The sequence below is a fragment of the Ceratotherium simum genome, chromosome 4 (genome assembly GCF_057802395.1).
Source record: "Ceratotherium simum simum isolate JZ-2026a chromosome 4, ASM5780239v1, whole genome shotgun sequence".
Lineage (NCBI taxonomy): Eukaryota > Metazoa > Chordata > Mammalia > Perissodactyla > Rhinocerotidae > Ceratotherium > Ceratotherium simum.
The window spans coordinates 40,706,216-40,721,278 of record NC_141903.1 but is presented as its reverse complement, the minus strand read 5'-3'; the positions used below and the strand labels follow the sequence as shown (position 1 = coordinate 40,721,278).

Genomic DNA, 15,063 nt, shown 5'->3' with positions numbered 1-15,063 from the left:
CCAGCTGTAGCCTTGAGCAGCAGCCCAGGAAGGTGGTGGCAGATCCATGGAAGGCTCTTGAGTCATTCAGCCTTTGTTAGCAGCTCGCATGTGCCGGGCCTTGTGTGCACTGCTGGGCTCCGAACTGTGGCCCAGCCATACCTCCCTGAGCTCACCTTCTAGTGAGGAAGACATGGAAAGAAACCAGAAGATTCTTGGGCTATGGGAGTTCAGAGGAAGGGCTAGAACCCAGCCTGGGATTGGAGAAGACTCCCCAGAGCACATATGGGCTGAACTGAGACCGTAAGGATGAAATAGGCTAGCCCTGCTGTGGCAAGGGAGAAGTGTCCCAGCAGAGTCCTCTTATGTGCCAAGGTTGAAAAATGCTCAGGAGACTACAAGTGCATCTGTGTGGCCACAGGGCCTGGTAGACTCTGCAGCCCAGCCGGAGGGCAGTGGGAAGACAGAGGAAAGCACTGGAGGGTTTGGGGCTTGCAAAGGCCACCATCTGCTTTGCATATTCTAGCCCTTAGGGAAGCCACCTGATTTGACTTTGGGTTAACTCAAGGGCATTGGAAATGAGCATGAGGCCTGAGGGGCAGGGGCTGTGGGGGAGTGCTGGATGGCTCCAGAGTTGTCTTGGCCTGGGTTCCTTTGCCGCTTCAACATGTAGCACCTTGTGCAGGTTATTTAACTAACTTGAGTCCCAGGTTTCTCAACCGTAAAATAGGGATGATGGTAGCACCTGCCTCACAGAGTTGGTGTAGGGACTAATAATAAATTAATTCAAGAATAGCCGTTAGACTGATCCTCGGCACTCAGCCCTCTTACTTAAAGAAGAGCTGGGACCATTCTGATAGTGCTCCCCCTCCTGTGCGTCCATTAGTCCTCTGCCCAAAAGGGCCACTGGTGTCCAGTCTGCCACCTGCTCCCTGAGTCACCCAGGACGAAACTTGGAACTCTTGGGACCAGATTCTTCTCTCTCCTGACTCTCCTTGTCCGAGTAGAGTCCGGGGTCCCTTCCCACTCTGAGTGCTCAGTGCCAAGCCCATCCCTAGGTCAGGGCTTCCTCTCCCCCGCAGCATGGGGTGGCACTCTGGTCTCTCCGACTCCAGCGTGGGCAGCGCACTGGTCCCTAGGCCTCTAGCCCTGCAGACCAGAGGCTGTCTGTTAACTCTCTTCACGTCCGTGTGCTTGGAGATTTCAGCTCCAGGTATGTCCACAAGGTGTGTCACCCTGTTAAGGGGGTTCAAAAAGCACTGCCAAGGAGCCAGCTGGGGGCCTCAGACTCAGCAGAGAATTCCCCAGAGAGGCCCTTTCATTCGTTCCTTCATTCATTCATTTTCTCAGTAAGTGTTTACTGAGCACCTGCTGAGTGCCAGTCACCACGCCAGGCACTGAGAATGTAGCAGAGAACAGGACAGGTGTGGCAGGGGAGATGACGAGAAACGAGCGACATGAGTACACCAGTTAATTTTCAAGAGGGTAAGTGTTGGGGAGTGAGGCAGGATAATGAGGTGGAAAGTGGCTCTGTTGGGCAGTTGGCACTCCCTGACTCAGGGTGATCAGGGAAGGAGTCCCCAACGAGGTGGCCTTTAAATTACAGCCCCAGATGAGGGTTTCAGTCTCATCTGTGCCTCTCTGGAGGGGCACACAGTGACACTGGGCTCTTGAAGGGCTGATTTCTGGGGCAAGATGATGGGCTGTCCCAGGGGCACCACTTGACCTGCCTGGGTCAGGAGAACTTTGAGGGAGTCATGAGTCCACTGTGGGTTCAGTTCACCACTGCCAGGTCCTGTCCTGGGGCCTGGAGGGACATAATCTAGCTTCAGCCCTGCTGGGCTTGGCAGAGGCCTCCCTAGGAAGGGCCCCAGCCAGCGAGGGGGGCCTGCTGAAGGACACCACAGAAGCACCCAGTGTCTGAGTTTGTGTTCTTGTATCAGCCATCTTACTGCTTGCTAATAAGATATGCAGATTATCAGGGCTGTGAAATCTTAGCCACATTCCGTCTTCTGTTTAATTAGCATTTAATCGTAATCTCATTTTAATTTTTTCACACTGGCACCCTAATTAAATGTTAGGGTGTTCGTTTTAACAATTAAATTATATTGGCAAATAGAGTCTTCAAGAAACTTGACCTTTTTCAAGCCAGGGCCCTTTCTAGCTAGATGCAGACGTTAATTCGATTTCCGCAAGATGCTGTGCCTCGAGCCCCCTTGGTACCACCATTTCAGTTATTTCCTTGTGGTTATGGCCCAAGATTCGAATGAGACGCACACAGCCAGTGAGTTGGGCCCCCGGCGGGCAGAGGTTACCACTACAGGGGTTTGTCCTGAGCTTCTGGAAGGCCAATAGACGCTGATTTTTTGGGGAGGGGTGGGTTTGGACTTTGATCTGAGGCCTGGAGAACTCCTTGAAGTGGTTTCTCCTGTCTCAGTGATGTGAACTCTTCTTTAACTTGTGATTCTCATGTGATGATCACTGGGAGAGTTGGTACCTAAGCAAGTCACATAGTGTCTGGAGCTGCCACCAGGTCCCCTTTGGGGGAGGCCACCGTGAGGTCAGGCAATTGGGGCAGGAGAGGCGGTGCCAGTGCCACCGGGGCTGGGCTTGGAGGTTGTTCTGGGACAGGGGTGGGGCAGCAGACGGAATGTTGGGAAGAGCAGTTTCCCCGAGTGAGCAGGTGCTCAGAAGAAAACCAGAGCATGAGGGTGCGGCCACTCTTGGCCTGGCTCTGAGGAGATTTGGATGGGCTTGATTGAGAAGGAATTCAACCCCATCCTCCTCCTACCCCATCACACACACCAGATGGTACTGTGGAGCCCCCACCAAGCAGGGGACATAGTGTCCTTGTTCCTCAGGGACCTTGGAGACTCTGATCCATGGGAAGCTGTTCTCTAGGCTGCCCCAAATCCCAGTCTCTCCCTCAGTTATTTGCATAATGTCCTGGCATTTCGTTTGCCTGGGGTTGGCGTCCTGCACTCTTTTAGACCTCCATTTGTGCCTCTGGTTGCCGCTACAAACATAGTTTTATTTTATTTATTTATTTATTTAAATTTTTATTTATTTATTTTCCCTCCAAAGCCCCAGTAGATAGTTGTATGCCATAGTTGCACATCCCTCCAGCCGCTGTACGTGGGACACAGCCTCAGCATGGCCGGAGAAGCGGCACATCGCTGCGCGCCAGGGATCTGAACCCGGGCCGCCAGCAGCGGAGCGCACGCACTCAACCGCTAAGCCATGGGGCCGGCCCTCTACAAACATAATTTTAAACCTTCAACAGAAAGTCGCTGAACAGTCACTTAATGGCAGTATTGTCTTCACAGAAGCCTTTCATACCATCTGATTTTTCCTCATAGTTTTTTTTTTTGCCTTTCTTGGTGAGTCTTTCCTCCTCCCTCTGAGGTCCACTCCCGTCCATCCCTCAAACTCTGTCCTTTAATAGGTCAGAACACATCTCAATTCAGCACATTTATTGGAACTTCCACTGTGTGCAAAGCACTGTGCTGGGTTCAGAGAAGATGCCTTATTGTACTTACTGCTTTTGTGTTGTCTTCTTACTTTTAAGCAAGTGGGCAGAAAGCCACCTGGAGTTGTGTTTGCCTTTTCCTCCCTGGCCTGTGGAGCAGACCACCCTGAGGCAGTCTGAAGCCACTCCTTCCACCCTTGCTCCCAACAGGTTTTCCGGACAGACTTGATCACAGCTATGAAGATCCCAGACTCATACCAGCTCAGCCCGGATGACTACTACATCCTGGCGGATCCATGGCGACAGGAATGGGAGAAAGGCGTGCAGGTGCCCGCCGGGGCAGAGGCCATTCCAGAGCCCGTGGTGAGGTGAGCCGGGCAGCCCAGGCTAGGGAGCCATAGGCAGAGGAGGAGGGGGAGGCTAGGACCAGGCAAGGGACCTACCAGACCTGGGATTCCTTTCTAGCCCATCTCTATTCTTTCTTAGATTCTTTTGTCCCATAACCATTGAAATGTGTCAGAAATACTGACAGTTTACATTTGAGGCTAAGGGCTTGGGCTCAGCTCTGGAGCCAAATGGCTTGAGTTTAAATTGCCAGTCCCATTCAGTGTGACCTTGGACCAGAAATGTAATCTCCTTGGGCCTCAGTTTCCTTGTCTGTGAAATGGGAATCACAACACCTACCCCGGGGCCAGCCCGGTGGCGCAAGTGGTTAAGTGCATGCACTCCGCTGTGGTGGCCCGGGGTTCGCCGGTTCAGATCCCGGGCGCGCACCGACGCACCACTTGGCAAGCCATGCTGTGGCGGTGTCCCATATAAAGTAGAGGAAGATGGGCACGAATGTGAGCCCAGGGCCAGTCTTCCTCAGCAAAAAAAGAAGAGGACTGGTATTGGATGTTAGCTCAGGGCTGGTCTTCCCCACAAAAAAAAAAAAAAAAAAAAAAAACAAACACCTACTCCGTACGGTGGTCAAGGTGATGTAGGGAAATGATGCTTGGAAGGCACTTCACAGGACCTGGCGCACACAGTAAGAACTGGCCGTGGACTAGCTTGATGTCACCCGAGCTGGGTCCCCACAAGCAGATGTCATCATGGAAATCTCCAGGCTTTTAACTAGTCCTTAAGACGGGGATAAGCCATGCTCTTGACTCCTTAAACCTTTTGAAAGAGTTCCTAGTGGGAGGGAGTTGAGTGCCTAGCACACAGCAGATGCACAGGGAGCAGTTGCTATGACCAGCCTCCGAGGAGGCGCCCCCTGCCAGGGCTGGGTCAAGGTTGTGTCAGTGATGAGTCCTCTCTGGGCTTCTGGTCTTGTGGGATGGAGCGACTCCTGTGTCCTCTTCTCAGGAGGTAGCCTCAGGGCCATGATGGGCCTTGCCTCTAGCAACAGAGTTCAGCCAGGTGCTTCTTTCTGTACCCTGGGAAGCCCTCCAAGTCATGTCCTGGGGCAGAGGGGCCTGCTGTCCTGGCCTCCCCCACCCACCAACTCGCCTGGGCTAGGCAGCTTGTGTTATTGGTGGTCCTCTCCTGGCCTTGGCAGCCCTATGGCTCTCGCTTAGGCCCATTTGACCAAGCCTGAGGTAGAGATTGCAGCCATCATCTCCCTTGACATTGGCACTGTTGCTTCCTGGCAGCCACACCTCTGACTGGCTCACAGACACCTAGTGCCCGCTTGATGCCAGGCCTGTGCTGGGCATGGGATTAGAGACGAAGCAGACTCTAAACCCCGCTTGGGTGCTCAGAGAGGATTGGGTTGGGCCAGGCTCATCCTCCTCTGGCTCCTGAGGGCCAAGTCCTTACCAACACTTGTCTGGGGCCTTCTGAGTATTGCGGGAGCTCCAGGCCACTCTAGACAGGAGTGTGTGCGGCATTTGGAGAAAGAATTTATTCTCCACGTTTCCTGCCCAGGGCCAGAAACATGGGGCAAGCTCCCAGCCAGTTTCATACCTCACCTCTGCAGACTGAAGAACTTGACCAACTGAAGCCTGTTTCTTCCTCTGTAAAATGGGGCTAGTAACAGTATGTGCCTGATGGTGTGGTGGTGAGGATTAACTGAGAATACACGTGCCAAGGGCCCAGGGTGACGAGGGGGAGGGCGGGCCACCAGCTGGGGAGAGAGAGCAGAGTCCCGGTTAGGCTTGGCCCAGCAATCTGTCCTCTCTCCTTGATGTCAGTGTCAGGTGATTCCGGAAATATCCGCTGGCCTGGGTAATTAATTGCAGATGTTTCCACGCCAGTAGCTTGGCTTCAGTCTGCCTGCACGGTGCTTTATCTGTTGACATCAAGAGGAGAGCACGTGTTCAGACAGCTCTGGCTTTGCTAGGTGCATTCCTCACATATGCATGGCTGCTCTGAGCTGATGGGAGCCAGGCACTCCTGGCCTGTCCGTGCTCTTTGGAGGTGGGGAGGGGTGCTCTCTTGCAGGTATCTCCATGTCCCTTCCTCTGTCTCCCACCAGCCTGGTCCCTTCGTCTTCCTGGGTGCCTCCCACTGCACAGCCCTCATCTGAAAGCCAGCACTGCAGCCACCGTGGTCAGAATTGTTATAGGGACTCTGTTCCTGAGAACTTGCTGTGCTGAGCCTGTTATGTTCATCTTCTCAGTTAATCATCATATTGGCTCTATCAAGTACATATTACTGTCACCATTTTATAGATGAGGAAGTCAGGAAATTCGGGGGAATTCCCTGCGTGACTGCCAAGGCCTAGTGGGCTGGGACAGGAAATCACAGGCCACGGGAACGAGCCCTGGGTTACCCCTGTGTGACCCATGAGAGAGAGTCTTGTGCCCTGATCGCCCCAACGTGCTGCTCTGGCGCCCTCTTCCTGCTGCTACCCTGGCCTCCTTGTCTGGTCCTCCCTGGCCCTTGGGCAAGTCTGCCCACTGCATGGTCTGACATTTCTCAGGGTAACAAGAGCCTGTCTTGCCCTCAGATAGTGAATTTAGTGAGAGCCTATGCTGCTCCCTCAGTGTGGCTACAAGACTCAGCCCCGGGCAAAATCAACCTCTGGTGTCTGTCTGATCTTCTGGAGTAGAAACCCCTCCCCTCCCTGAGATCCCAGCCCGGCCGTCCACCTCCTCCTAGCTGACCTCAGTCCTGCTGGCTACAGCTGACACTGAGGACTTTGCTTACAGTAAGGTCAGTCCATGCCTGGTAGGAGAGCTTCCTCCATAGCCAGAGCCAGGAGAGGCCAAACAGATGAAGATGAGAGCCCCAGGAAGCACAGGAAATGCCTTTTCTGGTGTGAGCCCCTTAACCCCAGCTTCCCAGAGAAAGAAACATGATCTTGCCCCTAAGAAGTCTGGCCAGGTGGCAGCTGACTGAGCACACAGGTGTGGGTAGTAGGTGTGTGGTAGTAGGTCGGTAGGTGGTGGGGGTTTGGACAAGGGTTATCCAAAACACTGACTAAGCATATGCTGGGGGCACAAGCAAATCAGGATCATGACAAAATTACAGTCTGTTTTTATTTATTTATTTATTTTTAATTTTTTTTTGCTGAGGAAGATTTGCCCTGAGCTAACATCTGCTGCCAATCTTCCTCTTTTTGTATGTGAGTCACTGCCACAGCAAGGCAACTGACAGACGAGTGGTATCGGTCCGTGCCTGGGAACCAAACCCAGGCCGCTGAAGGAGAGCGCGCCGAACTTAACCACTAGGCCACTGGGCCTGGCCCAACAGTCTGTTTTTAAAAGAATGTATTAATTCAAATAAGAGCCTCATGAGGAAAGGCAAAATTTTGTAGGACTAAGAGTATTAGTATTGCTTCTATTTGGAATGACCTATATGGGGGGGTAGGGGATGTCACACCATTATCTTAATCTGGGCCTCTTGTGTGGGAAAAGGTGGCACCAAGCCCTTTCCCTTTCTCTTTGCCCCCTCGACCTCCTCTAGGCCTCCTTCCTGGCCTGGAGGCCATTCTGCCTCCCTGTCTCCTTCATCGTTCCTGCCACTCTTGCCGACACCCAGGTGTTTCCTGGAGCCCAGGAGCCCTCCCCATAGCTCAGCCATGTCTTTGTGCCCTCCAGGGCTCTGCCCTCCCCTCCCCAAGTCTGCACTGAGTCACAGCCCCTGGCAGCCCTGTCTCCGACCCCAGGAGGCCTCTCGGGCAAGTGAGGGGCCTCCCAGCCCCAGCAAGGCTGGCCAGATGGAGGCCAGGCTCTGCAGCAATAACCATGGCAACCAGTGGGGGGTGGGAAGAGCTGGCATTTTGAACTGGTGTCAGGAACTGAGGGGCAGCCCACATCTGAGCCAGGAGGGGAAACTAGGCTCTCCCAAGGCAAAAAGCCCTCGTATTCCATTTCAGAAGGAGCAAAGTGAGATCCACAGGTCTTAAAATACATCCTCACATATAGAGTGCTTACTGTGTGCCAGGCGCTGTTTTAAGAGCTTTACCTATGTTCATTCATTTAATTCTCACACCAGCCATACAAGGTAGGTACTACGATCAGCCCGTTTTTTGGAGGAGCCTACTGGGACACAGAGAAGTTAAATGGCTTGCCTGGAGTCATATTAAGTGGTCGAGTGGGGCTCTGAGTCCACGCTCTGCAGCCAGGGCCCTTCCAAGCAGCCTCAGAGGCCGAGCTATGGCCAGAGGGAGGGCTGACCTGGAGTGTGATCCTGGGAGCGTAGTAGATGCGTCTTTGTGATCCAGGGGAGGAGGCCTCCATCTTGAGGGGGTGGGTGGGCACTATAGCGAGGGACTCACTGCTCAGGTAACATTGTATCTGGGGGAAGGACAAGGTGGGTGGGCAGCACTGTGTCTTCTGTGGCCGTAGATCTTTTATCTGAAAAGGGCCACCCATAGCCATAGACCTTTTATCTGGAAAGGGCCACCCTGGGCTGCAACAATGTAGCTGGGTAGGGCTCCTCCCCACCCCAGAGGAGACCTGGCCTCAGTTCCAGTTGCCCTGAGGCTGTTGGTGAAGGAGGGGCTAGGGCTTGTGAGGGCATGGGGACAATCCCTGTGGCCTCGAGGGGATGCTGAAGGACCTGGAGCCCAGCTGGCCCATCCCACTTGTCTCAAAGTGGCCAGCACCCAGCATTGCTCAGGATAGCACTTGGAATGCCTCCTCCAGTCTCTGCAGAGTGGCCAGGTGGGAGGAGGAAGTATAAGGAAGGAGTGGAAGGAGGTGGGCCCTGTTTGGTATCAAAGTCTCACACCTCACTTGCCCACCAGCTCCTCAGCTGGGCTGGCCAACTCCCTGGAGGCCTCCAGACCCAGTGAGGATAGCAGGCTGAGGGTCCCTCCCCTCATGACACCCCCTCTTGGTTTCCTAGGATCCTCCCGCCGTTGGAAGGCCCCCCTCCCCAGGTGTCCCCTAGCAGCTCTGAACTTGGCGAGGGCTCCCAGCCTGATTGGCCAGGGGGCAGCCGCTATGACCTGGACGAGATTGACGCCTACTGGCTGGAGCTCATCAACTCGGAGCTCAAGGAGATGGGTAGGTGACCCACCAGGCTGAGAATGGGGTGGGGTGGGCCAGGGAGGGTTTTCTTCTGGACCCCAGCATCCTCACCCTCGAAGGGCAGGCGCCATGACTGGGCTTTGGCACCATATGGATCTGGGGGAAGTCCCTGCTGCATTACTGATTAGAGAAGCGATTTGGTATCTCTGTGCCTCGGTTTCTGTAGCTGTCAGGTGAGGGCAGTAATAGCACGTAATTTACAGAGTTCTTGGGAGTATTGTAAGCGTGACTGTCACGTGAAGAGTAAGTGAGCACACAAGTGGTCAGGGATGACAGATGGGGCTGAGGTCAGTTGGTATGGGCCTCCTGGCTGGAGCCCATTAACATGTCCCAAGAAGGGCAGCTCTGCCATATTCAGCTACTTTCAGATGTCCCCAGATACATGCGGCTCAAGCAGTGGATTCCCCATGGAGCCAGCCTCATCCCAGAGATACTTCCATGCTATCTGCATGTACACGTGTGTGTGTGGTCACAAGCGTGCTGTCTAAAGTCAAACACAACAGGCCCCAGGAGCCTTTGAGATTGGATGGTCCAGCTCATTCAGTTTTCAGACGACGGAGCTGAGGCCCAAGACAGTAGATGCATTTTCCCAGGTCACACAGCAATGAGTGGAACCCTTCCCATACATCTGCCCTGAAAGGCCGGGCTCCTAACACCCTCCCCTGCTGTCTCCGCAGAGAGGCCCGAGCTGGACGAGTTGACGCTAGAGCGTGTGCTGGAGGAGCTGGAGACACTGTGCCACCAGAATATGGCACGGGCCATCGAGACACAGGAGGGGCTGGGCATTGAGTATGATGAGGATGTCGTCTGTGACGTGTGCCGCTCTCCCGAGGGCGAAGATGGCAACGAGATGGTCTTTTGTGACAAATGCAACGTCTGTGTGCACCAGGTGGGCAGACCCCTGATTGCCCTCACCCACACTGCGTACTCACGTGCTGCCCAGGGGGGCCCCTGCCTGGGGCTGCTCATCTTGGCTGTAGGAATGCAGCAGCTGTGTGGGCACAGGCCCCTAAGAAGGGCAAGGCAAGAGGAAGGGAATGGCGAGTGCCCGTGGTGCCCCTTGGCTCAGCCCTGTCAGCCAGACTTGAGCAAATGCCCATTGGATGATCTTTCTGTTCCCTCTCGGCAGCCTCCCTCAGACCCTCCCCACCAAATGCCCTGCCCCCCTGCCCCTCCTCCTCTGCTCCGTCCTGAACTTACAAAGAGACCCGCACAGTGAAGTAATTGAGAGCAAAGAGCCATGCTGCTTGGTTTCAAACCGTGGCTCTGCCCTTTATAAGCTCTGTGACTTTCGGCAAGTTTCTTAATCTCTCTGGGCCTCTATTTCCTCAACTATAAATAAAAGTAAGTTGTGAGGATTAAGTTACTTACTAGGAGTTACTTGCTTAGAACAGTGCAGTGAGGGCTGTAGGTATTGGTCACTGTGACTGGTATTATAAACCAGGTATGGCCTGGCCAGTCCCCCCTGTTGATCTTGGGCCCCAAGGCTCTAGGTCTTGGGCATCCCTGGGGCTTGTTTGCAAAAGACCTGACTGGAACCCAGTGGACCCACTCTGTCCCTGACTTTGAGGCCCCCCTTACCCTTTGCTGCTGGAATAGTTCCTGGGCAGCTCAGAGGGGCTTCACCTGGCTGGCAGGTGGGTGGGCAGTGCACCCCCCCCCACTCATCACATCCCTTATACCCAGCAGCTCTTAGGTCTGTAAACCCCACACATGACCAGGAGGAGCCCTCTTAGCAGATCCCCCTGAAGAAAGATGAAAGCTCTGGGTCTTGTCCTCAGGTCCTATACATACCGGAATTTATATTCAACTGAAGGGAGTTCATGGACACTTCTGAAGTCCATCACTGATTAGGAACCGCTGGCTAAAGTGACTAACCTCCCAGCAGAGGGCAAACCTGAGCCCTGTCACAGAGGACTGTGAAATGGTGACGTTTCAGGTACACGACGCAGGCAGAGAGCTTCCCAGGAGCCCTTGCATTATAATCCCTTAGGAGGTCTCCTCGCCAGAGCCTGGTAGCATGTGGCTCTGTAGCAACTAGCTCAGGCTGGGGCTGGGACCAGTTGCACCTGATTGCTGACCAGATGCAGATTGGCCAGTGCCTCTGACTCATGACCACCCTGCTCTCTCCCCAGGCATGCTACGGGATCCTCAAGGTGCCCACGGGCAGCTGGCTGTGCCGGACGTGTGCACTGGGTGTCCAGCCAAAGTGCCTGCTCTGCCCCAAGCGAGGAGGAGCCCTGAAGCCCACCAGAAGTGGGACCAAGTGGGTGCACGTCAGCTGCGCTCTGTGGATTCCTGAGGTGGGCAGACGTGGGGTGGGGTGGCCCTGGGGGACAACCCTGGGGAAGTGGGTCTGCATGGAACTCAGAATGAGGTAGCAGAGCCCTGGGAAAAGGTGATGGACCCACATAAAATGGGGGTGTCTCAGGTGTCAAGCTGGGAAGAACTGGGACAGCAGCCCACAGGGAACTTTGCCTGTGGACCTGGCAGAACCCAGGTGGTGGTCTGCATGGGAAAATGAGATTATGGGCCCCTGGAGGATCTAGGTGGTAGGTCTGAGAGCTGGACAGAAGTCAGGCAGCTGGCTACAGGGGAAAGCAGGTTGTGGGGCCATCGAAATCTAGGCAGTGGTTCCAACCAAAGTCACGCCGCCTGTTTCAAACAAAAATAAGCCAAATGACCTAAAAGGAAATCAGGCGGTGAGCCTAATTAAAATTGGATAGTGGGCCTGCAGCTGTGGCTGGGATGGAGGGGTGAGCCTGGGTCTGAGTCTAGGTGAAAAGGGACCATGGGTGACAGGCTGGGCCCACAGTGAGTTTTAAGAGGCCCTGGGCTCCCAGAAGCCCATCCCATTTTATCTGAAATGTGAAATGCTGACACTGGCCAGAGTTTCAGCCCTGGTCCTGCTGTGTGCCCTGACCCAGAATGAGGCCCTGCTCCGCTGCTGCCTGTGCCCAGAAGTAAGCCAGGTGGCCCTGTCAGCAGGTGGGCCTCCCTTCGGGGGCTCCCAGTCTGAAAGTCTTTGCTGGGATCCACACTGCAGCCTTCTGTGATGATAGTGGTTGTGTTGGCAAGGTCACTCACTCCCAGATCAGCATCTGGAAGGCTGGACTAACTCTTGAGTACACCCTGGGCTGGGCACAGCAGGCACAGAGAGAACCAACAGAGATCCCACTCCAGGAGCCCTTGGGTTCAGGACCCCTGAACAGGGGCCCTTCTTCCATCCTCAGGCAGGTACAGTGGGGAGGTAAATGTACCCTGCCTCTGGGGCTGAGGGGTGGGCTGTGCCAGGAGACGTGGGCATGGTGGTTGTTGACCTGTCCCCATAGGAGGGGTTAAACAGGCACATGCCCATCAGCCAGGAAAGCCCTGGAGGCCCCCCAAAAGGAGATGCTGCTTTGGGCCTTTTCTTGGAGCCCAGAAAAATAAGTAAAATAAATACAAGTTATAATGAGAACTCTGAAGATGCTATTAACAAAGACCTGAGGTACAGAAGAGAGGGAGACCTTGCATGTACTTACTGCACATGCATGCGCACACAACACACACACACACAGAAGCATCTCTGTCTTGAGGGCTACACAGTCACATTTACACACACTCAGTCATTTGCAGACACTGCTGTGCACTCTCACACAGTCCAAACAATTTAGGACTAGTCAGAGGTGAGCACACACTAACAACTTACCTGCTGGTCAGCTTGGGACAGTCAGGAAGGACTTGGGATTCAGGGGCTCTCCCACTGCCCTGTCTGCTACCGCCTGGTCTCAGCAGACAGCCCCCCATTTGGGGAATCCTGGAGGCAGGCTGAGGACAAGAGACCTGATGCAGCTCCTTGTGTCCCGCCCAGGTCAGCATCGGGTGCCCTGAGAAGATGGAGCCCATCACCAAGATCTCGCATATCCCAGCCAGCCGCTGGGCTCTATCCTGCAGCCTCTGCAAGGAGTGCACAGGCACCTGCATCCAGGTACAAGGCCACTTCACCCCGCTGCTGCCTGGGAGCCCATGCAGGAGCCAGCTGCATAGAGGGGCGTGTCTGGGACATCCTGAAAAACAGGCAGCTGCCACGACCCTTCACCCACCCCCATGGTGCTGAAGACAGAGCCACTGATGGGCCAAGGAGGCCTGGGACTGGGACCAGAGTCAGAACCCCACCTGGGGGCATTCCTCCATCCCCAGGTCCTCTAAGCACAGGGTACAGGCCTGGGGAGCCAATGCTCACCACCCCATTGCATTGCTGAGGACTCTGGCTTTCCCCAAGAGCAAGTGTCTTTGGGCTTAATTAATTCAGTGACCTCACTTCTGATGTCAAACCCGACGTGGGAGGGTTAGGAATCAAACTTGTCCTTCACCTGAGCGAACAGGCTCTCTTGACACAGGGCAGGGCTGCACACATCCTAGTGTGCATCAGTAGTACCGGAGGGCTCGTCAACACAGTGCTGGGCCTACCCCCAGAGGTCCTGATTCGTAGGTCTGGAGTGGGGCTGAGAATTTGCATTTCTTGTACATTCCCAGGTGATGCTGATGCTGCTGGTCTGTAGCTGGGGAGGCGGGGGGGTCATCCTTTCTCTCCCTCGTCTCTCCAGGAACAGTTGTCATCGCAAACACTAGATGTGCCTTCACCTGTTTCAAAATGGCTTGTGAGTGCAGCTTAAATGGTCACTAATAGTTGGGTGGGTTATTGCAGAAACAGTCACCAGCTGCCCACGCCGTCATCTGAGGTTGGGAGGGAGGGGCAGGTCCTGAATTGGTCCTGGCTGCCTGGGCAAAAGGAGAAGGAAGGGGTCCAACTCCAGTTCCCCTTCCCAGAGGACAAAGGGGGAGACAACTCCCCATCTTAGATTACGTTGTGCTAGAGGAGGCAGTGACCTGTCACCAGCCTCTTTCTGTTGATGCCTCTGATCCTAAAGTCATTTTGCCCACACGGAAATGCAGCTTGTCCCCAGAGGGGTTGCCCAATCATGATGATTGACTTCCCCAGGGTATATGGTGCTGAACCCCCCCTTCCTTTCCAGCTCCCTCAGAGCTCCCACTTCCCACCTGCCATGGCTCCCTCCATACCCTGCAGGATGTTGGGAGCTCATGCCTTCTTATTTAGGGTCTCACCAGCATTCTGTTCTCGGTGGAACCCCAGGGCATGCCCCACATCCTCCTTCCTTCCTCCAGGGCTCCCTGCATGCCTGACGCTGCCCTTCCTCTCCCTCCAGTGTTCCATGCCTCTTTGCATCACGGCGTTCCACGTCACATGCGCCTTTGACCATGGCCTGGAAATGCGGACTATATTAGCGGACAACGATGAGGTCAAGTTCAAGTCGTTCTGCCAGGAGCACAGTGACGGAGGCCCGCGGGGTGAGCCCATGTCCGAGCCCGGGGAGCCCAGCCCTGCCGGCGAGGACCTGGAGAAGGTGACCCTACGCAAGCAGCGGCTGCAGCAGCTGGAGGAAGACTTCTATGAGCTGGTGGAGCCAGCCGAGGTGGCTGAGCGCCTGGACCTGGCTGAGGCACTGGTTGACTTCATCTATCAGTACTGGAAGCTGAAGAGGAAAGCCAATGCCAACCAGCCGCTGCTAACCCCCAAGACCGACGAGGTGGACAACCTGGCCCAGCAGGAGCAGGACGTCCTCTACCGCCGCCTGAAGCTCTTCACACACCTGCGGCAGGACTTAGAGAGGGTGAGTACCCCTGCCACCTGCCCGCCCAGTGGGCATCCCAGGAGGCCTTTCCATCCCACATGCACTGCCGTGGAGCAGCTGCAGCTCATCAGGATTCAAACTGAGTTCTGGCCAAGAGGGTGAGGGCCTCCAGGTCTTGGACAGGGTCGAGTAACCAATAGTTTGCAGAACAGGGGAGGGTCCAGCTCTTGAGTCTCTGAGGCCCTCTTGTCCCAGTCCTGGTGAAAGATGGGGGCCCTCCCAGGGTCATGAAGCTGGAGGGCACCAGAGCTGGAGCAAGGACCCGGGCTTCCAGCTCCTAGTGGCCTCTGGCCCCATTCCTGGCCTCTGTGGGCCCTGCTTGGTCCCAACACATCAGTTTCTGCTTAGAATTGAAGGCAGGGGAGGAACTGGGAACCACAACCAAGTTGAATCAGCCCAACAAGCATGTGCTGGGCCAGGGCAGGGAAGACAGGTGTGAACATGACTCCCGCGAGTG

At 54.9% G+C, this 15,063-nt stretch overlaps 1 protein-coding gene across 17 annotated transcripts in view; it reads left to right on the top strand.

Moving 5' to 3' along the window:
• JADE2 (jade family PHD finger 2) overlaps nt 1-15,063 on the top strand; it is a 53,034-nt gene that overhangs the window by 20,287 nt on the left and 17,684 nt on the right. For 15 of the 17 annotated variants that reach the window (XM_087429794.1, XM_087429783.1, XM_087429786.1 and 12 more), the window contains 7 exons: nt 3,659-3,816; nt 8,726-8,886; nt 9,588-9,799; nt 11,046-11,213; nt 12,764-12,880; nt 13,500-13,553; nt 14,121-14,585. In XM_087429794.1, coding sequence (XP_087285920.1) covers nt 3,659-3,816; nt 8,726-8,886; nt 9,588-9,799; nt 11,046-11,213; nt 12,764-12,880; nt 13,500-13,553; nt 14,121-14,585 — 1,335 coding nt within the window. The remainder of the gene's footprint in view (nt 1-3,658; nt 3,817-8,725; nt 8,887-9,587; nt 9,800-11,045; nt 11,214-12,763; nt 12,881-13,499; nt 13,554-14,120; nt 14,586-15,063) is intronic. The other 2 variants (XM_087429797.1, XM_087429795.1) reach the window with 1 other exon arrangement.